This window comes from Hemicordylus capensis, chromosome 1 (assembly GCF_027244095.1).
Source record: "Hemicordylus capensis ecotype Gifberg chromosome 1, rHemCap1.1.pri, whole genome shotgun sequence".
In the NCBI taxonomy this organism is placed as follows: Eukaryota; Metazoa; Chordata; class Lepidosauria; order Squamata; family Cordylidae; genus Hemicordylus; species Hemicordylus capensis.
Genome location: NC_069657.1, coordinates 138,752,368 through 138,777,181, shown reverse-complemented (window position 1 = coordinate 138,777,181; position 24,814 = coordinate 138,752,368). Strand labels below are relative to the sequence as shown.

The following is a 24,814-nucleotide window of genomic DNA, read 5'->3' as shown; positions in this document are numbered from 1 at the left end:
TGCATAAGCACAATGTCCTTCTGCCAGTGTGTTATTAGCCACTGTTCCAAACATGAGTGCTCTGATCGTGGGAATTTAAAGTGACAAAAAGCTAAGTCTCAAATTTCAAAGGGTGCATGCACAGAATCTCCCATGTAGCACATTCAGAAGGTATATGGCCTCACAACCCCCTGCCATGTAAGCTATTTCCATCACATCTGGAAGGTATATGGCCTCAACAAAAAGGTTACAAGTATTTTAGGGATTTCCCATTATAGTCTACAGCCAAAGCATTGGGGAAAGAGGAGGGGATAAGAACATAAGAACAGCCCTGCTGGATCAGGCCCAAGGCCCATCTAGTCCAGCATCCTGTTTTGCACAGTGGCCCACCAGATGCCACTGGAAGCCTACAGGCAGGAGTTGTGGGCATGCTCTCTCTCCTGCGGTTACTCCCCTGCAACTGGTACTCAGAGGCACACTTGGATAGCCAAGCATAGCCAAAAAAAAAAAAAAAGCAGCCTTCAGACTCTTCTCCTCAGGCTGCAACACGTAATGATCCTCCTCCTCCACTGCACTATTGTGGAGTTTCCCCCACTTACAAACTGTGGTCTCACCACCACAACATAGGCATGTTTACTCAGAAGAAAGTCCTACTAAGTATAATGAGTACAATGACTTACTCCCAGCAAAACATGCATTGGATTGCAGTCAAGTCATAATGGGGGACTATCAAGCAGGAAGGAAGGAAGGTGAACAAACCAGTGGGATTTCAGGAAGCGGTTTATTAAATGATTAAAAAATGATCAAAAATGACCAGAGAACCAGGAGACACTGAAAACTACATCAAACACAGTTTCTTCCATTCCAAGCTTCATGAGAGTCTTGGCAGAAGCAGAAGCTATTCAGACGAGCAGAAAACAGGGTTACCTCCTGAAAGCAGATAGAACTCTATTTTTACCTCATAGCAAACAGACGGGCACATGCTGCAAACCTGGCAGGGATCGTGAGTGACAGACAATTAACATTTTGAGGTTCCCTCCAGCCCCAGGTAGCATTGTTGGTCCTCCAGCCACGCCCATGACGAGCAGTTCCCTGAGTGGACGGGGCAAGCACATGACCCAAGGAGACCACTCAGAGGGCTCCAAGCTGCAGTCCCGCTCTGCTGCTCCCTGATTGGTAGCCTCAGTTAACCCTTTCCTGGCAACTGCAGCACTGTCAAAGGCATTCAACTCTGTCCCCATGCCCAAAACAACCTGCTCACAACAAGGCAGGAGAGAGAAGAGAGCCACTGCAGCTGCCGCTGCCGCAGCCAGCAGAGCAAAAGCCAACATGAACACACACAAACCCCAACACACACCCCAGATCCAGGAGGGACACAGCAGATGCCCCCTGCAGCAGTTGCCAGATGCCGGTGAGAGCAGCTGCCAGATGCCCCACAACTAGCCCAGGCACGAAGCTGGTGGCAAGGGTGATGAGATGTGTCTCCTACCACCCCTGTCCAGTTGCCCCCCTGATCACAGTGGACAGGTAGACAAGCAGGCAATGGGGAGTGTGCACCTGCCCTCCTTGCCACATATGCCACCACCCCCTTCACTCTTGCTGTGGCAGCCCCCATCGCCCCATCCCACCGTACAACAGCATGGCTTGGGAAGGCAGAAGGGGGAACCTGCCCTGCCCCCTCACCCTCCCCACAGCTGTGGCCTCCATGCCACCCCCCCATCCCACTGTATAGTGTGTGTAGACAGTACACTATACACTTGCCCCCCCCCACTACTGCCGTAGCCAAGTGGCGACTCTGCTCCCCCATCAATCTGCCACTGCCACTCCCTGGCAGCCTCCCAAATAACAGGGAAGTCAATCTGCAACCCATTTTGGTCCTCTGCGCGTGCACAGAGACCACTCACGTTACCAGGCGAGTGGGTGTAGGAGCTGCTCTGCCCGCCGCTGAGCCCCCTGCGGCCACCGCAAGCCCCCCACCGCCGCTGCCATTGCCACCATGAAGCCGAAACATTTTGCAAGTATCGCAGCCACTATGTGCGCACCGCCCCCCCACCACCACCAGGGCAGTGGCGGGCAGACCAAGAGCGCCTGCTGGGCTGACCTTCTGCCTCCGTGACCCTTGCGTGGACAGTCTGTCAGTCCAGCAGTCACTCCTGTTCCACCACCCCACCACCACCACCACGGGAGCCGGCTCCAGCCCCCCCCCCCCCCCAACGCACAGTGGCTAGAATACTTGCAAAGATCAGCAGTTTGGCTCAGCGGTGGGTGGGTGATGCTGATGCTGAACATCCGTCCACCCACCCTATCCACTGGCCATATGCTATGGCCCCGCATGTTTGAGGGCCCCACACACTCCCCACATGGAGCGCATTTCTGCATCCCCTCGCAGGGTGCGAAGGGCTCGCTCTTGCGCAGCTGTGAGGTGTGAGGGCAAGAGCACGCCCAGGAAGGAGAGCCCCATCCTCCAGCAGGGTGCCGCAGAACGGCCCTGGTTAGCAGTGGCCAGTTCTGTTGCCACCACCATGGCCCAGCCTGGAAGCAAGCGCGATAGCAGGCCAAACCTCTGGGAGTCTCTGGAGGTGGGATGTGCGACGGGGCCCGTTGTGCTTTGAGAAGGGGCTCCCCTGCCTGCAGGAAGGTCGGTCGGCCATCCCACCTGCTCTCTGCCTGTTTGAGACCTTGTCGGACCCACCCAGAGCAGCAGCCGCCATCTGCTTGGGAAGGAGGAGAGCGTTGGCAAGACTGCTGCTGCTCCCTACCCTGCCTTTCCCTGGATTCTGAGTGGGGCAGGGACTTGATTCTTGGGCTGCTCCCTCAGCACCTCTGCTGAGCACATCCCTAGCCCGATTCCCTTTGAACTGGCTCCCAGCAGCTACAGCAGCAACACTCCCTCCCCCCTCCCCCACAGGCACCAGGAAGGGGAGAGCAGCAGCCCCATCACTTGTGCAGTTTCCGCCTGGATAGAGCAAGGGTGCTGGAGATCTGAACTCGGGTCTCCCCAGTCCTAGTCCAGCACTCTAACCACTACACCACGCTACAGGCAAGGGCAGCTGCAGGCAAGGGCAGGGACACTCCTGCTCTTGCCCAGTGACTTGCAGGGGACAGGAAGGAGCACAAAAATCCCCATTCAGCCATGATACTTGCTGGGTGACTCTGGGCCAGTCACTTCTCTCTCAGCCTGACCTACTTCAGAGGGTTGTTGTGAGGAGGAACTTGAGTATGTAGTACAGCGCTCTGGGCTCCTTGATGGAAGAGTGTGGTATTCTATATTATTAATTCTTCTAGACGGGCCATGCGCCCTGCTGCGGGGCGGCTGGAAAGCAGTTTGACAGTTGGATCGGGGGCGCTGTGAAACAGCAGGGAGCTCGGAGGCTGGGGGCAGCTTCAGGAGCTGGACAGTTGGCTCTGAGGGCTGCGGGCGGCAGGGAGCAGGGAGCTCGGAGGCTGTCAGGCGAGCAGGCGACAGTCCCTGGCAGTGGCAGGGGGAAACAAGGACTGCGAGACAGAGATAGAAAGACGGAGGACAGAGAGCACGAGCACGAGACTTGTGGTGGGGGGAGACTTGCGAGGGGCAAGGAGAGGTGGCAAGAGCGAGCGAGAGCATTGCGGGAGTGGCGAGAGACTTGTGAGGGGAGAGCGGGGGTGACGAGAGCGAGCGAGAGCGTTGTGGGGGTGCAATGCCACAGGCTCAGTGCAAGACCACACAGATGCTCTGTGCAGGGCCAGCTAGTAAAATGTAAAATGAATGAATAGTATGACATGTGTCTGTGCAACTATTCCCCTTAGGGCATAGGGCTGCTATAGGAAGAAGGATTTGAGCTCCCTGCCTGGCATCTCCAGGTCGGGCTGAGCAGCATTCCCGCCTGAGAGCCTCGGGAAGCCACTGCCAGTCTGTGTCGACAGTACTAAGACAGTACTAAGCTGGATGGACCAATGGTCTGACTCAGTGGAAGGCAGCTTCCTATGTTCATATTTTCCCTTGGGCTCATTTGCAAGGTGCCTGCCACTTTAAGGAAGCTCAGTGCTGGACAGGCTTTCCCCAAGCAAACTTCTGCTTGCTTTGCAGCCCACTCTGTTATCCATTCTCTATGGTATCCCCGGGGAGGGAGCCTCAAGCAGAGTCCCACAGCGTCCCATGGCTCCACACAGGCACTGAGAGGGGGTAGGCAACCTCCCCTGCTTGCTGAACCTGGTTTTAGAGGAGAGGCTGGGAACTGGGTGACCCTCTTTTGACAGAGCCCTGTTTGGGAGCATGCCGAGGTTCCACATGGTAGTGTTAACCCCGCCTTCAGACCTCAAGCCCTGTTTTTGCTGGTCGTGAGAATAGCTTCGCAGTGGCGGTAAACCAGAAGTGTGCAACAGCACAACAAAAATTTAAATAAGAACACCAACTTCGCATTGAACCTTCTTGCTTTCTGCACATGTGCATGTTAAGGAGGGGGGATTGATAGTGGGAGAGATAGGGGAGTGACCCCCAATCCACAATGTTTCCCAATGTTCCACCCCTGGTGCATACAGGAAATAGCGGGATAAGCTAGCACCAGAACTGCTAGGTGTAGAAATGCAGCTTTTACTTCACATACAGTTCATTGTGTTTACGCACGGAAGGTAGTACAAAAGCACCCTCCATTTGGACATACCCCAGATGTGACCACAGCACTTCCTCTTGCTGCTTGTTCATTTTTGTTGCTACTACATCTATCCCACAGGAAGACATTCATTCTGCTTTTGATGAATGGCTACCTGACTATTAGAACGTGGATTTCAGAATGCATTAAAGGTGCTATTCCAGCAGAGGGAAGCAAAGTACAAGTTTCTTGGGGAGAACCATACAGCAGATTAAGAAGCAGAAGAATGCCAAGAATGCCAACACGCAATACTTTGGCACTTATGAATTAATAATATGCCTGCATCAGGAAAGAAACCTAAGCAGTTCTCCAAATGCAATGAGAATATTAATAGGTACATTCGGTGAATACAAGACTGAGTATCTTGTATTGTACCCAGATATCTCATCCATCTTTGCTGCCCTATGCATTGATTTTGACCACCAACCAGTCTATTGTGGCTATAAAGTGATATAAGCAACGCAAAGAGGTTTCACAAGTGCCCTGGGGAAAGAAAATGACTTCCCTGGCTACTGAACAAGAAGAGTGATTTGCCCCTATGCTTAGAAAAGAAACCCCTAATTGCAAAATGAGATCCAGTATGAGGTGAGCTTTAGGGTGACTTTGCAGAAAGCACTTGTGGCCAGAAAAATCTCATGGATCTGAGGTGCAGCGGAGAGCATACCAATAAGAGGAAAGGAGTCAAAGGCCATGGGCTCAAGACAAAACCGTGCATTTTAGAGGAAGGACTGTAACTCAGTGGTAAAGCACATCACAAGAACATAGGAAGCTGCCTTATGCCAAGTCAGACCATTGGTCTATCCAGCTTGCAGTGATTGTCCAAGGTTCCAGGCAGGAGTCTTTCCCAGGAGATGCCAAAGATTGGACCTGGGACCTTCTATATACAAAGCAGACGCTCCGCCACTGAGCTATTCTCTTTCAGCAAAGAGTGCTCACATGTAGTTATCCATCTAAACAGAAACCAAGGCAAACCCTGCTTAGCAAAGGGGGCAATTCATGCTTCCTGTTGTAGAACTGGTTCTCCACATGCTTTGCATTCAGAAAGTTTCAGGTTCAATCCCTGATATATCAGGGTGTGGTTGGGAAAGACCTCTGCATAAAACCCTCAAGAGCTGCTGCCAGTCAGTGTGGACAATTCTAACCTAGCTGGACCAGCGGTCTGACTCAGGATAAGGCAGTTTCAGATGTTCAAAAGGAGAGAGAGTAATTTCCAATTAGGCAGCCATCTTAACAGTCTGCCAGAACTGAGAGGCAGATAAACTACTCAGCTGTCATCTCCTTCCTCTGATAGGGCAACTGGCCAAGCAGGTCTGCATCTGAGCACAGACAGTGAGGTTGAGAGAAGTATCACACTTCTGAGCTGAACCACACAATCAGCAGAGACATGGGATACATATGAGAACCCCCTGCTCTCCAGGAGGTCCATTTTACATGAGAGTCAAGTTTCCTTTTTACATGGGAAGCATTCAGTCTCCCACTTGCAGATTTCAAGTATGGGGTATGTGGTTGTGTTGCTCCTCTCAGCCCTGTAGTCTGCAACTTAGGGTCAGACTGACTAAGCCGTGGACTGCCTGCCTGCTCCTCACTGGTAGGGATGTGCAAAAAATTTCGGGCACAGAACGATCTGTGCCCGAAACGAACAATTTCGGGTGATTTGGGGCCGAACCGAATCACCCCCGATGTCCCCCGAATTTTTTCGGGCATGAGCCGAATCACCCGAATTTCGGACCTGAAAAATTCGGGTGATTCGGTTCATGGTTGATTTTTGGTGAATTTTTAAAGTTTTAGTGACTTTGGGGCAGTTCGGGGGCATAGCATGGGATCTGGGCAAAAGGAGTGGGGTGGGGTGGTAGTGCCTAATGGGTGCAGGCTACCACCCCAATTTCAGGGGGATTGGGCAAAGGGCTGATTTTTGGTAAATTTCTGAAATTTTCATGTCTTTGGGGCAGATTGGGGCATATTGGGGCAGAAAGTGGGGCCTGGGGCAGAATAGTGGGGTGGGGTAGTAGTGCCTAATGGGTGGAGGCTACCACCCCAATTTCAGGGGGTTTGGAGAAAGGGGTGATTTTTTGAGAATTTTTGAAGTTTTAGTGACTTTGGGGCAGTTTGGGGGCAGAAAGTGGATCTGCCCCAAAAGAGTGGGGTGGTAGTGCCTAATGGGTGGAGGCTACCACCCCAATTTCAGGGGGATTGGGCAGAGGGCTGATTTTTTCAGAATTTTTGAAGTTTGGGTGTCTTTGGGGCAGATTGGGGGCAGAAAGTGGATCTGCCCCAAAGGAGTGGGGTGGGCTGGTAGATAGTGTCTAATGGGTGGAGGCTACCACCCATCCCCAATTTAAGAGTGATTGGGCAGAGGGGTGAATTTTGGTGAATATATTTTTATGAGGTTTGTCTTCATAAGGTGAAGTGTGCAAAATTGATTACTTCCTCATATTATTCATAGCAAAGGAAAGTGTGAAAAAGTGAAAGTGGGGTCATGAGAGTTGTTTAATTGAAAAAAATCTCATTTGCTATGATAGAATGAGAATTCACACCTCAGAAGATCCACTTTCTGCCCCCAATCTGCCCCAAAGACACCCAAACTTCAAAAATTCTGAAAAAATCAGCCCTCTGCCCAATCCCCCTGAAATTGGGGTGGTAGCCTCCACCCATTAGGCACTACCACCCCACCCCACTCTTTTGGGGCAGATCCACTTTCTGCCCCCAAACTGCCCCAAAGTCACTAAAACTTCAAAAATTCTCAAAAAATCACCCCTTTCTCCAAACCCCCTGAAATTGGGGTGGTAGCCTCCACCCATTAGGCACTACTACCCCACCCCACTATTCTGCCCCAGGCCCCACTTTCTGCCCCAATATGCCCCAATCTGCCCCAAAGACATGAAAATTTCAGAAATTTACCAAAAATCAGCCCTTTGCCCAATCCCCCTGAAATTGGGGTGGTAGCCTGCACCCATTAGGCACTACCACCCCACCCCACTCCTTTTGCCCAGATCCCATGCTATGCCCCCAAACTGCCCCAAAGCCACTAAAACTTTAAAAATTCACCAAAAATCAGGATTTTTCCCAATCCCCCTGAAATTGGGGTGGTAGACTCTACCCATTGGGCACTACCATCCCACCCCAAAAGTTTGCCCCTGGGCCCCTTTCCCCCCCCGAATCAAGGGTGATTCGGGTGACCCAGATTCGGGCACAAAACAGAACAGGGGTGATTCGGTTCGGGTCCGAGCCGAATCACCTGAAAACCCGAATTGCACACCCCTACTCACTGGCCCTGGCATTTCCATCCTAACTCATTCCATCCTGCCAGCGTAGCTACTTTGCATCTTCTAGAACAGGGTTTCTTAACCTTGGGCCCCCAGATGTTGTTGGACTACAACTCCCAGAATCCCCAGCCACAAAGGCCATGTCTGGGGATCCTGGGAGTTGTAGTCCAACAACATCTGGGGGCCCAAGGTTAAGAAACCCTGGTCTAGAAGTCTTATCAACATCCCTGTGCATGTCATACAAGCTCTCAACAGTGCCACCTGGTGTTCAGACAGTGCCACCTTCCCCAGTAACCCAGACTGCAATTGTGTCCACTTTCTTTCAGAAGTTTAAAAGCATTCAGACAGGTTATTCTTTCAACAGCCAGTCTGTTCCCCCTGCTTTGGCCCACAGATCCCCCGCACCAGCCGTTCCTGTTGCCCTCCACAGCACACCCACTCCTTCTCCCTTTTCCCTCCTTCAATCCATGCGAGTGTCTGTTCCCTTATGGCACCTTCTCATCATTAGTGGGAATATGAATGACCAGCCTCAGAGGGTATTGTAAGGAACAATGAAGTAAAGATTACATCACTGCATTGCACACTAAAAATACAATAAAAATTGATGAGGGCAAAGTGAAGTGAATTAAAAGTAGGTCAAAAGCAGTTAATTCAGGTCAGCACGGCTTGATTAAATCGAGCCCTGGGTTGTGACTATAAAGCTTGAGAATTTGGAGAAAGATTAAAGGCATGGACTTGTGAGACTCTGGCTCAAATAGCCCTTGAGCCATGAAGCTCCCTAGGTAAACTTGGGCCAATCTCTGTCTCTCTGCCTAACCTATCCCATAGAGTTGTTATAAGAATAACATGGGAAGTAGATAGGCTTCACTACCACCCTGAGCACCTTGGAGGAAGGATGGGATAAAAATGTAATAAGTACAAAAGAAGGGTCAACAGAGCAACATTTTATACTACAGGAGAGAGGCCTTATGCATTACAAAGGCCAGGGCTGCATTTAAAAAAGAAGAAGAAGGAGAAGAAAAAGGTCAAGTCATTCCTTACACCCTGCCACTCACTGAGGTAATCCAGAGAGGTCTGCCTGCAGTTGCCACTGGTTTATCTGGTGAAGGGGTGTGCACAAACTGATCCCAGTGGTTCAAGTTTGAGCCAAACTCAAACTGGACCACCAGACCATGAGCCGGTTTGAGTTGAGTTCCAAGGTTCAAGGGGGCATGCCTGTAAAGGGGAATCTGGTGAGGATCCCCTTTTACAAGCAAGGGGGGAACCCCTCCAACCTAAAACCAATCTTAATGGGCGGGCAAGAGGGAACCTGTGATCTGAGGGTGCAGCAGCAGCTCTCCCTTCATGGACCAGGCTGCGCTGGAGTGCCAGTCCAAGTCCAGTAAGAAGGAGCCATGCCACCCTCAGATTACAGGTGCCCCCTTGCCGATCGGGGGGTGGGGGGGAGGAGCTGCAATTACAGGTGCCCTCTTACCTGCCCCATTCATTTTTTGGTGTGTGTGTTTTTAGGTAGGTAGAAATCCCCACCTTGCTGGTAAAATGAAATCCTCACTGGATTCCCCTTTACAAGCATTGCCCCCAAACAAGTTTGTTAGAACTAGGGTCAGTTCAGTTCAAACTCGGACCAGCACACCTTTTGGGGGGGTCTGATTCAAGTCTGAAGCGGGCCAGTTCTATTAGAACCAGGTTCAAACAGAACCAGTTCCGCACACCCCTAGTCTGGTGGCTACACAGGGATAGGCCTTGTCTATTGCCGTCCCAGGACTTTGGAATGTGCTCCCTGCTGAAATAAGAGCCTGCCCATCTCAGACAGGTTTTAAAAATACTCTCAGGACCCAAGATTTTTAACTAGAATTGTGGTGTTTAAGGTTTTCATTTGTCTTATGTTTGTTGTAAACCATAGCCACCTAATGGGGAAATGACTTGACTAGCAAGCCAGAGGTTGCTGGTTCGAATCCCCACTGCTATGTTTCCCAGGCTATGGGAAACACCTATATCGGGCAGCAGCAATATAGGAAGATCATCTCATACTGAGCGGGAGATGGCAATGGCAAATCCCTCCTGTATTCTACCAAAGACAACCACAGGGCTCTGTGGTCACTAGGAGTCAACACTGACTCGATGGCACACTTTCCTTTACCTTGTCGTAAACCACCCAGAGACTAGAGTTTGTGGCAGTATAAAAATATACTAAATAAAATAAAAAATAAATCAAAATAAATTCCTTTGACATGTGAATTGCTAAATTATTACCTAGAATGGTCAGCCTATGTTTCATGTGTTTTCAAATGAGATACCTCCGTTGTAAGTGTGGAAGCAGTGGTGGCGGGGTATGGAGAGAGAAGCCGGAAGACGGCAGTGGGGAGTCGCATTCTAGCTGGCATGATTGCATCTGAAAGGCTGCCCACAGAAAAGAGCAAAAGTTTGTTCTCTGCTGACCCAGTGGGCAGAATTAAATCTAATGGGCTGAAGCTACAGAAGGGTAGGCTCTGCTTCAATATTAGAAGAAAACTCTTAATGGTAAATAGAGCAACGTGACAATGGAACCAGTTACCTAGGAGATGTGAGCTTCCCCTTACTAGAAGTCTTCAAGCAGAGGCTGGACAGCCATTTGTAGAAGATGCACAAGCTCTGGATTTCCTGCAATTGAGCAGGACTATTTGGCTTAGAAGGCACTTTCAGCTCCTCCAAATGTACAGGCCTGTTCTTATGACCCGCATGATCATAGTTAACCCTTCAACGATGATCTTTGAGATAAGTGCGCTCTCACAGAGTGTGATGTGAGAACCTGCACTGTACTAGAGATGTGTAGTCCTGCTGCAGTTAACTAAAATTAAACAACTGGCAGCTGTCAATCGTAGTTTAATACTAGTTAACTGCAGCAGCAGGACTGTGATTGCTGGTGCAGTGCAGGTTCTCACACCACACTCTGTGGGAGTGCACCAACCCAACATGGTGATCTTAGTTAATCCTTTAACTAGGACTCTGTGACTCATGAGAACAAGTCCTGTGAGAAGAATGCAAGAGGGATCTGAGACTTTCAAACCAATGTTACCTGAAGCTGGGGTGCAGTCAAGTTGGGGGGCTGGCCAAGTTGCTCTTTGGGATATCTTCTGCTTCATGCTTGGCTTGTATATTTATACATGAATTAAAAAATAGAAAAGATTACAAAGAGAACACAAGCTGTCCGTGTCCTCTCATCCACAGGAAAGGTGAAGCCTGCTTCCAGACTTGGTTTACTTGGAAGAAAGTCCCATTGATTTCACATCCAATAACTGTGAATAGGATCACAGAAATAGACATAGTGGGCAAAACAGAAACATGGTGGAACAGTGAGAACCGGTGGGACACTGTTATCCCTGGGTATAAACTCTATAGGAAGGACAGGGAGGGGCGCCTTGGAGGAGGGGTAGCACTGTATGTTAAAGAAGGGATAGAATCTAACAAGCTAGAAAACCTAAGTGGACTGGAGTCCTCCACAGAAACCCTGTGGGTGACTATACAAGGCCGGAAAGGAAACGTGCTACTGGGGACGTGCTATCGCCCTCCGGATCAAAATGCCGACAGTGACTGGGAGTTGCAGGAGGAAATCAGGGAGGCGTCAAGGAGAGGCAGGGCTGTAATTATGGGTGATTTCAACTACCCACACATAGACTGGGTAAATTCACATTCAAGTCAGGGCAAAGAGGTCAAATTTCTAGATACGCTAAATGACTGTGCCCTAGAACAGTTGGTCATGGAACCGACCAGAGAGAAGGCGACCTTGGATCTAATTCTGAGTGACACCCAGGACCTGGTGCATGATGTCAGTGTCATTGACCCTTTAGGGAACAGTGACCACAGTGCCATCAATTTCAGCATACATGCGGGGAGAGAATCACCAAGGATGTCTAACATAGATATTTTGAATTTCAGAAGAGGAAACTTCTCCAAAATGAGGCGTATGGTGAAAAGAAAGCTGAGGGGGGAAATCAGGAGAGTCACTTCGCTCCGGAGTGCATGGAGTTTACTCAAAACCACAATACTAGAAGCCCAGTTAGATTGTATACGCAAAAGGAGGAAAGGTACCACTAAGTCCAGGAGGATGCCAGCATGGCTAACGGGTACCGTCAAGGAAGCCATAAAAGGGAAGAAGACTTCCTTCCGAAATTGGAAGGCCTGTCCAAATGAAGAGAACAGAAAGGAACACAAACTCTGGCAAAAGAAATGCAAGGTGACAATAAGGGAGGCAAAAAGAGAGTTTGAGGAACATTTAGCCAAAAGTATCAAGGGGAATAAACAAAAACTTCTTTAAGTACATCAGAAGCAGGAAACCTGCCAGGGAGGCAGTTGGACCATTAGACAATGAGGGAGTGAAAGGGATTATTAAGGAGGATATGGAGGTTGCAGAGAAGCTGAATGAGTTCTTTGCATCTGTCTTCACGGCAGAGGATACTGAGCATATACCTGTTCCTGAACCAGGCTTTTTAGGCATGGAGGCTAGAGAGCTGAGTCAGATAGAAGTGAAAAGGGATGATGTTCTAAACCAGGCCTGCTCAACTTTGGCCCTCCTGCAGATGTTGGCCTACAATTCCCATAATCCCTGGCTATTGGCTGCTGTGGCTGAGAATTATGGGAGTTGTAGTCCAAAAACAGCTGGGGGGCCGAAGTTGAGCAGGCCTGTTCTAAACTGTCTGGAAAAACTGAAACCTAACAAATCACCAGGGCCAGATGGCATCCATCCAAGAGTCCTCAAAGAACTCAAATGTGAAATTGCCGACCTCCTTGCCAAAATATTTAACTTATCCCTGAAATCGGGCTCTGTACCAGAGGACTGGAGAGTAGCAAATGTAACACCGATTTTCAAAAAGGGATCCAGGGGCGATCCGGGAAATTACAGGCCAGTTAGCCTAACGTCCGTTCCAGGCAAATTGATGGAAAGCATCCTCAAGGATAAAATTGTAAAGCACCTAGAAGAACAGGCCCTGCTGGGAGTGAGCCAGCATGGCTTCTGCAAAGGTAAATCTTGCCTCACCAACCTTTTGGACTTCTTTGAGAGTGTCAACGAGTGTGTGCATCAAGGTGATCCAGCTGACATAGTCTACCTGGACTTCCAAAAACCTTTTGACAAAGTTCCTCATCAAAGACTCCTGAGGAAACTTAGCTGTCATGGGATAAAGGGACAAGTACATGTGTGGATTGCTAACTGGTTGAAAGACAGGAAACAGAGGGTAGGTATAAATGGAGAGTTTTCACAATGGAGGGAAGTAAGAAGTGGGGTCCCCCAGGGATCTGTACTGGGACCGGTGCTTTTTAATTTGTTCATAAATGATCTAGAAGCAGGGGTAAGCAGCGATGTGGCCAAATTTGCAGATGATACCAAACTCTTCCGGGTAGTGAAATCCCAAACGGATTGTGAGCAGCTCCAAAAGGATCTCTCCAAGCTGGGGGAGTGGGTAACAAAATGGCAAATGCGGTTCAATGTTAGCAAGTGTAAAGTGATGCACATTGGGACGAAAAACCCCAACTTCAAGTATACGCTGATGGGATCCGAGCTGTCGGTGACGGACCAGGAGAGGGATCTTGGGGTTGTGGTGGACAGCTCGTTGAAAGTGTCGACTCAATGTGCGGCAGCTGTGAAAAAGGCAAATTCCATGCTAGGGATAATTAGAAAGGGGATTGAAAATAAAACGGCTAACATTACAATGCCCTTATACAAAACTATGGTGCGACCACACTTGGAGTACTGTGTACAGTTCTGGTCACCACATCTTAAAAAGGACATTGTTGTACTGGAGAAGGTACAGAAGAGGGCAACCAAGATGATCAGGGGCCTAGAGCACCTTTCTTATGAGGCAAGACTACAACACCTGGGGCTTTTTAGTTTAGAAAAAAGACGACTGTGGGGAGACATGATAGAGGTCTATAAAATCATGCATGGTGTGGAGAAAGTGGAGAGAGAGAGATTCTTTTCCCTCTCACACAACACTAGAACCAGGGGTCACTCCATGAAATTGATTGCCAGGAGGTCTAGGACCAACAAACGGAAGTACTTTTTCACACAACACGTGATCCACTTGTGGAACTCTCTGCCACAGGACGTGGTGACAGCCAATAACCTGGATGGCTTTAAGAGGGGTTTGGATGACTTCATGGAGGAGAGGTCTATCAATGGCTACTAGTCGGAGGGCTGTGGGCCACCTCCAGCATCAAGGGCAGGGTGCCTATGAGTATCAGTTGCAGGGGAGTAATAGCAGGAGAGAGGGCATGCCCTCAACTCCTGTCTGTGGCTTCCAGTGGCATCTGGTGGGCCACTGTGCGAAACAGGATGCTGGACTAGATGGGCCTTGGGCCTGATCCAGCAGGGCTGTTCTTATGTTCACAATTCACACCCGTCATGCTGCACTGGAACTTTTCAGCACTCAGGGAAGAGGCATCATGTAACAACAGCAGTCATTATTTTGTTACTCACTAGAGCAGGCCTGCTCAACTTTGGCCCCCTAGACTGTTTTTGGACTACAGTTCCCATAATCCCTAGCCAGAGTGGCCAATAGCCAGGGATTGTGGGAGTTGTAGGCCAACATCTGCCAGAGGGCCAAAGTTGAGCAGCCCTGCACTAGAGTAAGTCACCCACTAAGAAATCAAATGATCACCAGCAGCCAACAGCATTTCTCAAATAAATTTGGCAAGCAAGCTGGTTTAAAGGATGCAAGGAATGCCTCGGACAAAGGAAGCCTTTTGAAAGCTTTCCATGGATCTAAGTAATCAAAGCAATATGGGATGAAATGAGATACTGCACAGAGACTGATGCAAGTTCTTTCGTGTATAACCTAGCCACTAAGAGAACTGGACATTTTTTAGAAGATATTCGGGGGGGGGGGCGGGTGTTGCCAGGTGCAAGTAAAAGGAAAGGATGAATAGGCCATTTTAGACAAGGCAGTAAAGACTAAGGCTGCAATCTTATTCATATTAACTGGGAGTAACTGGCCCCTGGCCCCAAACAGACCTGATGCAGGAGATCTACAATCAGATGGTCCAACATTATTTTAATTCACTTTAAAGCAAATTTGATTTTAATTAGAACAGCAATGGTGGGTGGGAAGGGTGTTCTCTTTTCAAAATTGGCTCCTTAAAACTATTTGCCCCACTGGTGCCCAAATACAATACAAGACAGATACCTGGATTGTTAATCAGATAATGCACCAGGCTCCTATAGTCCTGTCTTCATAATCACAATTATTTATTAATATAATTTAATAACCCATAGTCGCAGACAGTGGCGCTCTTACCCCTGGACTTCGGGGCCGAAGTCCAGGGCCTCCACACACCCTGAGGGCCCCCAAATCCTCTTTAGTCTGTCCTGGATGGCGTGGTTGCTGCTGGCCTGCACTGTGCCAGGCAGCCGAGTGTGATTGTGACCTGTGCCAGGTGCTTTAGAGACAGAGAGGGGAGTGGGGAAAGAAATATGTGGGATGGGAATATGTTAAGTTGTGTGTTTAAATGTTTCTGCTAATGCATATTTGGATAAATATATCTGTTTTATACTCTTACATTCTTGTGAGTTCAGTTGCTGTTTGTGCCCTCAAGAACCCATGCATTATACTGCATATTTCACGGTGTGTGTGTGTGTGTGTGTGTGTGTGTGTGTGTGTGTGTGTGTGCGTGTGTGTGTGTAGGTAGGGCGATAATGCTTAACTTGCAGCGGTGGGGGAGAGAGCTCCAAAGGCCTTTAGGTCCAAGCTCCAAAATTACCTAGATGCACCTCTGGTCACAGTGCATGGTTTAAGGGCACATGATACAGCCACCTTGCCAAAGATAAGCAGGTCTAGGTATGGTTGGTGCCTGGATGGCAGACCCATGTATGCCACCTTTGGGGATGGGGCTGTAGCTCAGTGATAGAGCATCTGCTTTGCATGCAGAAGGTCCCACGTTCCCTATCTGGCACCTCCTGGTAGGGCTGGGAAAGACTTCTGCCTGAAACTTTGGAGAGCGGCTGTCAGTGAGCGTAGTGGTAAAAAACTGCTGCCCTGTAACCAGAAGGTTACAAGTTCGATCCTGACCAGGGGCTCAAGGTTGACTCAGCCTTCCATCCTTCCGAGGTCGGTAAAATGAGTACCCAGAATGTTGGGGGCAATATGCTAAATCATTGTAAACCGCTTAGAGAGCTTCAGCTATAGAGCGGTATATAAATGTAAGTGCTATTGCTATTGCTATTGCTATAAGGCTATGCACACAAGCAGCCCTACCCATGATAGGGAAGCCATACCCGAGTAGGGCTGCTCATCTGCAATGCCAAGATCGAGCATTATCCCGGCACTGCCTCCCATGCAAGCCTGGATTTTTTCCCTGGGTTTTTCCCTGGGTTAAAGGGCGCGAGCGCACCCTTTTCCTCAGGTATGGGTTTGTGTGTATGTCCAGGCTGCGTGCAGCCTGAGCATACACAGAGTCGGGCGCCTAGAGCTCCTGACTCCTGTGGGAATCCCCCAATGCACCATACTTGTGTGGGTGTGGAGCAGTAGGGGTGTGCACAAAACTGGTTTCCAGGTTCGGTTTGAGTCCAGACCAGACCCAAACTGAACCAGGCATGATTGGTTTTGTGCCCCCTGAACATACCCCAGCTCGGCTCAAATTTGAGCTAGTTCGGAGGTTCTACTTTAAAAAAAAAAAAAAAAAAACACTGTTAACACTCACCTGGTCTGGGTTGGTGGTTGCAACCGCAGGGAGAGGGGGTCTCTGCCATCTTCCCCTTCCCCCACCGGCCTTCTCTCATTCTAAAAAGGGTCAGTCCGGCCTGTTTTGGGGCTGTTCCAGCCCTTCCTCTAGTGGCGGCCATTTGGAGACTGCTGCACATGCCCAATGGGCCTCTGCACGAGCCGGCCTGGTTCAGCCCTTGAGCCGGCAAGGTTCAATAGCAAACTGGCTCAACCTCGAGCCGGTCCGCACATCCCTATGGAGCAGCACGGATTGTGTGGGTGCAAGATGGTGCGCCGACAAGAACACAAAGGATCGTCTGGGGTGAAGGTAGGTGGAACTCTGCTTTCCCCCCGCCACCCTCCCTACTCCAGCAGGGATCATGTGCATAGCCCTAATACTTAGCTAAATGGACCAATGGTCTGGTTTGGTATAAAACAGTTTCCTATGTTCCTATTATTTATTTATGCAGCACCTTTAAGGTTACATTTTTTAAAAAACAAATCTTTATCTTATTTATTCTTACACCAGAATGTTTTGCCACACACAAAAAAAAGTTATTCCCATTTTACAGGCAGGGAACAAAATCGGAGAGAGAAGCAACTTGCCAAAGGCTTCCTTGTTAGTCCCTGAGAACTTTATGTACTCAAGGTAGGATTCTGCCTAGTTTAAGCTAGCACTCGAGAATTTATGTGAGTCTATAGACAGGCACACATTACAATCCTTTATGCAACTCTCACCTACAGAATGCATGTCAGGGATCTCAACTGAAAACACCATATGCAGAAGCCTCCCTGCATGTAGAAAACTAACTTATCAGGGAAGACTGCTGCCAGCCCAGCATTTCCAGATGTGTTAATTTTTCATCTAAAGGAGCTCTTTCAATCAAGTGATCCCCTACATGCGTTCTAGAGGTGGTACAGTCTTGTGGAGGACTGTACCACATGGTACATACAAACTACTGGACATATGAACTGGTTGTTAATTGTCTTGGCTTCCATAAAAGGTAGACATTAGCAAAATAATAATAATAATTTAAGCCTTAATAACCAAAGCAAGCAACTATTTTATCTCATCGTAGGTTTCCTATAGAACAGGTAGGGAAACAAGTGAAAATTGCATTTGGCTTGGGTTCAGTTGTAAACAGCAGACAGTATCTTGAAGTTCATCATTTAAGGGAATACAAATCATTATAAGCATACCATCCTTATGGTTTTATTTCAAACATAGACAAAAAAGCCACCCACCATTCAAGTAAATCCAACCAGCAAAGTTTTTTAATTGTGTGGAAATGTCTGGATCATAACCAAATGGATCATGACCAAATGTAATCCAGCAAATGTCAGCCAACCTTTCAAACCACAATGAACCCTAATTAGAATCAAGACATGTACCCATGGCTTTGCAGAAATCTCTTCTGCCTCAAATTGCGAGGTTTTTCCCCCAGTACAAAAAGCCCCCAAATACCCCCTTCTGAGTAAATGTACTTAGGATCAGGCCACAACTACCAGCCTGCCTAAACAATATAATGCCAAGGCAAGCATATAATCTTGTATAAAGAAAACTTAGCTCAGCTGTAAAACACCTATGAACTTCTCCCTCCCTCCTTTCCCCTCAGTTCATTCAATTAAAGCAAGAGAGCAGCATCCCCCAATCTTTTTTGCACAGCGTCAAAAGGCACAGAAACTCCAACATTGCTTAAAGCCTTTGAGCATCACATTCTTTCCATTATTGCTTCCAAAGTTCTACACAACTCACCTCCACAGAGAGCTTCTTTCCCAGTGCAAAAAGCAAAGGATGCATATTGAGATCCGGGTCCTTGCGGAAGCAGTTTGGTTTGGCATGGTGCTGAAAATGCCAATGATTCCACCAGCTGGCTGGTGCCCCCTGCAAGAAGGAGCAGACCAGAGTGTCTAATCTTGCATCCATATATTATATATCAAGGAGAGAGTGGGTGCATGCAGACATTGCATGGAAGCCCTGCTAAAGCCGAGCTCCACACAACACCCCTCAGTCTCAGGAGCGCACAATCCCTCTTCCCATCCTTACACAAGCGTCAACTTCCTTTCTAGACTACGAGAACCCAAGATCAGTCACAATGTCCAAGCTTCTGCTAACCTACTTGCATCAGAAAATCTGAAATCTGAGCCAGAGTGTTAAAGTAAGTTTCAGATCTCAGGTCCTCTGCAGCAAATAGATTAATAGAAGCCAGTTGCTCAGTTCGGATGCCACAGCCAATCTCAGCTTATCGTAACCCAGGCAGGAAGCAGACAATCATGTGGGGATGAGAAGAGGCAGTGTGCACTTCCAAGGCTGAGGGACATCACGCCGAGATCAGCTTTAAGAGAAGTTCTGTGTGACATCTGAACCCATCCAGTGATGTTTCAGCCCAAAAGGCTCTGCTTGTTATTAGACCTGATGAAAAGCCAAGAAGCAATTACAGCATTGCTACTCACCTTCAGATGTCCTATCACAAATTTGTGAACCCAATGGTTCCATCTGGATTTGCTAAAAACAGAAAGGTGTCCCAAATCATGCTGCAGCCAGCCAGCCTGGGCCTGGAAAACATTATAGAGAATGAATGCAATGGCATCAGAGTACAACTTTACAACATAAGCAAAGCAGGGGGTTTGGGGGGGTGGAGGTCCGTGCCCCAATAAATTCTTGTTTTCACACGTATATCCACTCTTCCTTCAACTAAACCCAGTACATGATTCTGTTTATCCTCACACCAACCTTGTGAGGTGAGTTAGGCTGAAAAATAAGCAGTTGGCCAAGAGTCACCCAGTGAATTTCATGGGTGAAGGAAGATTTGAACTTAGGTCTCCCTGGTCCTATTCCAACACTAACACTACATCATACTGATGTACATTTACAGTCTGAAGAAGTTTACATTGTCTAAAGATTGAAAATGAGGGGAAACAACAAAAGGAAGGAGCGGAGGGAGAGCAGAGTCCAGGGTAATAAGGGATGAATGTTAGCAAGTGCAGCTACATATATAGAAACTTTCCTGTATTTGGAGAGAGAAATACACAGTATTTGGAGAGAGAAACTGCACAGTAAAGCCAAAGGTTTCACAGTGTAGTGGGGTCTGAGGAAGGGATTGAACGAGGAGAGAAAGGCATCATCACAATGGGAAGGTGTTTCCAGCATAAGGAGGGTGATGAAGAATGGGCAGATGTGCTTAAGACAGGAGGAGACCTGTGGCCAGCTGCAGGTATTAATACTAGGGTAGCAACAGTTACAGGCAAGGATCTATCTGGGGGGGAAGCAGAAAGAAAGTGGGCACAAGGCAATAGAATGATGGGAGGCTGCTCTTTTCACAAAAGTCTAGAGATACTCATGTCTTCTTGAGCAGCTTACTGTATGTACCTGAGAGCATCCCAGCTAGAAGTAATGACATCATGGTTCATCCCATGATGTCAGGCGATTACCTGGACAGTGCCAAGCAGTAATCCAGAGAAGAGGAAGGGTACCAAGGATGACCCGAAGTACCACATATTCAGCCAAGCTGCAACATCCAGCACCAAGATGTGAATGAGGTACAGGAAGAAGAAGAGATGGTTGGGATTCAGAAGGCCCATTTCCTCAACAGTAACACGGAGCTTACGGAAATCCTCCACGAGCAGTTTCTGGGAGGGAGATACCACATTACAGCTTTCCTAACATTCCGCAATTCACTATCCTTTAATTTGCACAAAAATGTTTTTAAATATCATTGCCATATACATTTTCAGTGTGTGCATGTATATTCATTAGGGCTGTGCACAGATGAAAATACATCCGATCCCAATCTGATTCAACAGATTATGGTGTTACTCCTCCAATGCCAAGGGCAGCCCAGATCAAATAAGTCCTATGCATCATCCCATAGGAAATAATATAAAATAACTCAAATGCCTATCTATATTTATATATTATTTTAAGGCAGATTGGGACGAAACATTCAGGGATGGTAGACCCTTGTTACAGATGATAGCGCACACTTGCTGGAGCTTCATACCACTTCAATTTCATGTAGAGGTGCAATGGATTTGTTTTATAACTGCTTCCATCATAAACACAAAGTAATCTTATGTAGATTTAATTAAGAGCTTATTCAGAAACAACTCCATTTTCTCCTCCTTTCTCTCCCTTTTCCTTTCTGACTCCCAACCCCCACACTCTCTACAAGATCCCCACTTGGACAAAGCAACAAAACATAAAATATGACTAGATAGATTACAACAGGTTTCTGAGAAGCAAGTGCAACTCTCCCTTTCACATTTCAGTTTTGTTTAGATGGTTTACCTGGAGGTACTGATAGTCTCTTCTAAGAGGGTTTTATCTCCTAAAGCATAGGCTGATGTGTAGAAGGGTTTCCAAGAAGGAGGTACACCCCCTCCCCCAATTTTCACATTACTGCTTCGGATACTTTGCTTCCAAGAGGACTTTGCTCCTCAAGAGTCATTATCAGAAGAGCAAATCTTAGCCTGAGACAGAGTCTAATATATAGGCTGGCATTCAGAGCAGTCAGCTGGGATTGCAGCCAAGCTGTTCCTTCATGCAGAGACGCTGCTTTGAAGTTAAACCTCTCTGCCAAGCAACAGAATGCATGTACAGGGGGAGGGGGTGACTTTTGCTGGAAATGCCTGGTAAGTGTTCTTTGACTTCCAAAAATATGTCCCTGAGGGCCACATGGCCCTCAGGGACATATTTTTGGAAGGCAAAGAACACTTATGTAGGTAGGAATGACCAGCAAAAGTTGCATAGGGTGGAAGGGGGACAATCATGCACTCTGCTGCTTGGCAACACTCTGACTGAGTTCAGAGCAGTCTCTCTGCATAGGCTGCTCTGGGTATCAGCCATGATTAAAAAAAGAACAGAGCCACAGATGAACCACCTGCAGCACACTGTCAGCAGCTGCAAGCCTCAGAAGACATTCAAGCACTGCCCAGCTACAGATATCAACCAGACACCAGCGGCTCCTCTCCTTGCCCCCTCAGCATTTGCCATATATGGAACAACAACAGATTCAAAAAGATACAAGCTTTGGAACAAAACAAGTGGGGGGGGGAGACACCCTCTCCTCCAGTGCAAAATATTGGCCAGTATTGTACCAGATTGGACTCACTAATAAGAAATTTTCATCAGATACAATACAATGCAAATTATTATACGTAAAAATCATTATATGTATTGCTTACAAAACCATTTTTGTTCCAATTTGATGTACAGTCTTAATGCTCGTACATTTTTTTTTTTTTAATGGAAACATGGTGGGGTATTTATGCTGAACCATTTCATCAGCTGGAATTTGGGGTCTAGCATTTTTTGAGGGAAGAATACAATATTACCAGTCACTCTCATGTTGAAAACCATAATCATTCCTCCACTCATAATCCCCCCAACCCAACTCAGTATTTTATGCCTGTCAAGCCCCCCTGTTTTGAATGGGCTACTCAGATACCTTTGCATGGTTCTGATCTGACTTGACATCCATGACTTGCCATACCATTAGCACAGAATAGATTCTCTCTCAAGTCCAGCTTCAAACTCACATTTTTGCTAGGCTCAAAGCTGGGCTGGTCATCTGCAAGCTCTCCAATTAGCAACGACTTCATGTACTTTCTTACTCGAGTCTTGTCCAGATGGAATGCTGTGAAGGGATCCTAAAAAAACCCACAGAGGAATAAGGTGAGTCAGCTGAATCAGGTGGCAGGCAGGCATGATGCCCTGTGACCATCCCTAGGCCAAATAAATAAAATGCAAATAATGCAGCTCACCAAAATATACATCTTTTCCCATTCAAAAAGGACTTTTAACAGCTATATAGAACTATTTGAAAATGTTCATACCAATATACAATTTCAAACAATAAACACAAGAACCAAAAATAAAAGAGCCATATGAACAATCAGTAGCAAAACTAATTCAGCAAAGCAAAACAGAAAAAAAGCAAGCAATATCAAAACCAAACTAGAAGGTCTTCCAAAAAAAGAAGGGATTGGAACATATTGCTCCAGAAACATTTCCCTTGGACTTTACGGTATTTCAGTGTAGGAATCCGTCATTATTTGCTACAGATGGAAAATTATCAATCATTTCTTCACTACCCAACTTAACTTTTATTTTGTCTCCTGTTCCAAACCTTCAGTGATTGAAAATCTGTATAAGCCTTCAGTGTTTATATAATATACATAAGATATTATGTTGGTTTTACTGGTCCACAACTAGGACTTTGGCATCCTTGGCTTTTCCCTGTTGCTTTGATCATTGGGTAGCAGCGATATAGGACGATGCTGAAACGCATCATCTCATACTGCGTGGGAGGAGAATAACCCTCCTGTATTCTACCAAAGAAAACTACAGGGCTCTGTGGACTCCAGGAGTCGAAATCGACTTGACTGCACACTCTACCTTTACTTTTTGATCTGAAACCCTTCTGCTTCCAAAACTTTCTGCAGGGCTCCGGGAGGGCCAAACAATTAAAACCTGAACTTAAATAATTCCTTCTGACCACTAGGAGCCACTGTGGGTCTAGGTACTGTACTAAGATTTGCAGGCCATTCGGTCCATGATAGTTGATCATGGACTGAGAAAACAGCAATACCGCGAAGAATACAGGGCTCTATAGAAATACAGGTAAATGAACCTCACACACTGCAAACATATCTACATGTTCTTTGCTATTGTTGGAAAGCATCCCTCCCTCAACCCAAGCTTGCTTGAAGTACGTGAAGAGGAAACTTTCACATATGGCATACCTCATCTAGTTGAGCTTGTCTATCCTGAAGTGCTGGTCTCTAAAAGTGCTGGTCTCTATTAAAATACAAGACATTTCATGTCTTGTATTTTAAACACCAGTCATTTAAAAGTCCTGTTTTCAGACTTTTCTAGCAAAAGGTGTGTCTAGGGCCAGTGCTCCCTCTAACAGGGATTCCCAGATGTTGTGGACTACAACTCCCATAATCCCCAAGCAAAAGCCATTGCAGCTGGGGATTCTAGGCATTGTAGTCAACCACATCTGGGAATCCCTGTTAGAGGGAACACTGTCTATGGCCACTTACTTGTGTACCAAATTTCAATTAACATGCTGGAGCACCAGAACTATTTTGAAGTATATGTTCCCCTCTCTTTTGAAGATGTAGAAATGGGCCCAGTTCTTAGCAATCAGAGTTTATCGAGCTGTATGAGTACAAATTTCAGCTTTCTAGGACATGTGAGAGTATCCTAATAATTCAGCAATGCCCCATAAGTGATGGATGACTCCCAATGAATGAATGACTTTGCCAACCCCAAACATGATATGACAGTATTGTCTGGACCAAAGACAAGAAACTCCTCTATTAAACTGAACACCCTGTTTTGTTTCAGTGTGTCCCTTGCTGCCTCTCAGGGTCCCTCTTTGTGCATTTGCAATACATATGTGAAAAGACTAGCATGGGAACAAAAGACACAATGAGGAACATTGTGTTGCTTGGAAGAGCAGGCTGGGGCATCTATTCACAAGCATATCTACGTGTAAGTCCACATTCCAGCATGTCACTTCAAAGAGCAGACTGCAGTGCCCACCCTAGATTTATAAACAGGTTTCAAGTAGTGAGCTTCAAGTGGGGGAAAAGGTTCATCAAACACTCAATTGTAAAAAAAAAAAGGGGGGGGGAAGCCTTGTACCTCTTTGACTGGGCACTCACTTGCCCAGAGACAAAATCTAGAAATCACACAAGATTATATTGCATCAGCTGTTTCAAGCATATTCTGACAGAGGTGGAGCATAGGTAAGAGGAGAAGAGACTAGAAGTGTGCATGGTTAGGTCCGGAGGCCATTGACAAGGCCTCCAGACCGGTCCGGATACCCCGCGGTTCGGTTCGGAAGGGCGGGGGGGTTATCTTTAAGGGGGGGTAGTACTTCTCCCCCCCCCCCGCCACTCTTCCCCCTCCGGCGCTGGCAGTTTCCAAAACGTTCTTGGGGCGGCAGAGTTCCTCCCTGCCGCCCCTGCCCCCGTCATTGTCCTTGCTAGTGTAAAAGTAGACAGAGCTGGTGGCGCGCATGCGCCCTTTGTGGCACGCACGCTCGTCCCCGCCACTGGCGCGCGCACCACATATGTGATGTGGCGCGCGCGCCAGCGGCAAAAACAAGCCGCCCCAAGAACGTTTTGGAAATCGCCAGCGCCGGAGGGGGAAGAGCGGCGGGGGGGTGTAAATACTACCACCACCCCTTAAAGAGAAACTCCCCCCCATGCCAAACCACGGGGTATCCGGACCATACACACCCCTAGAAGAGACTATGGT

General features: G+C 47.6%; 1 protein-coding gene across 2 annotated transcripts in view; it reads right to left on the bottom strand.

Moving 5' to 3' along the window:
- LOC128339344 (acyl-CoA (8-3)-desaturase-like) overlaps positions 1-24,814 on the bottom strand; it is a 71,087-nt gene that overhangs the window by 23,880 nt on the left and 22,393 nt on the right. For both annotated transcript variants that reach the window (XM_053283077.1, XM_053283076.1), the window contains exons 2-5: positions 22,081-22,191; positions 19,975-20,172; positions 18,997-19,098; positions 18,299-18,427 (exon numbers count right to left, since the gene is read on the bottom strand). In XM_053283077.1, the coding sequence (XP_053139052.1) occupies positions 18,299-18,427; positions 18,997-19,098; positions 19,975-20,172; positions 22,081-22,143 (492 nt within the window). In that variant the 5' untranslated portion in view covers positions 22,144-22,191. The remainder of the gene's footprint in view (positions 1-18,298; positions 18,428-18,996; positions 19,099-19,974; positions 20,173-22,080; positions 22,192-24,814) is intronic.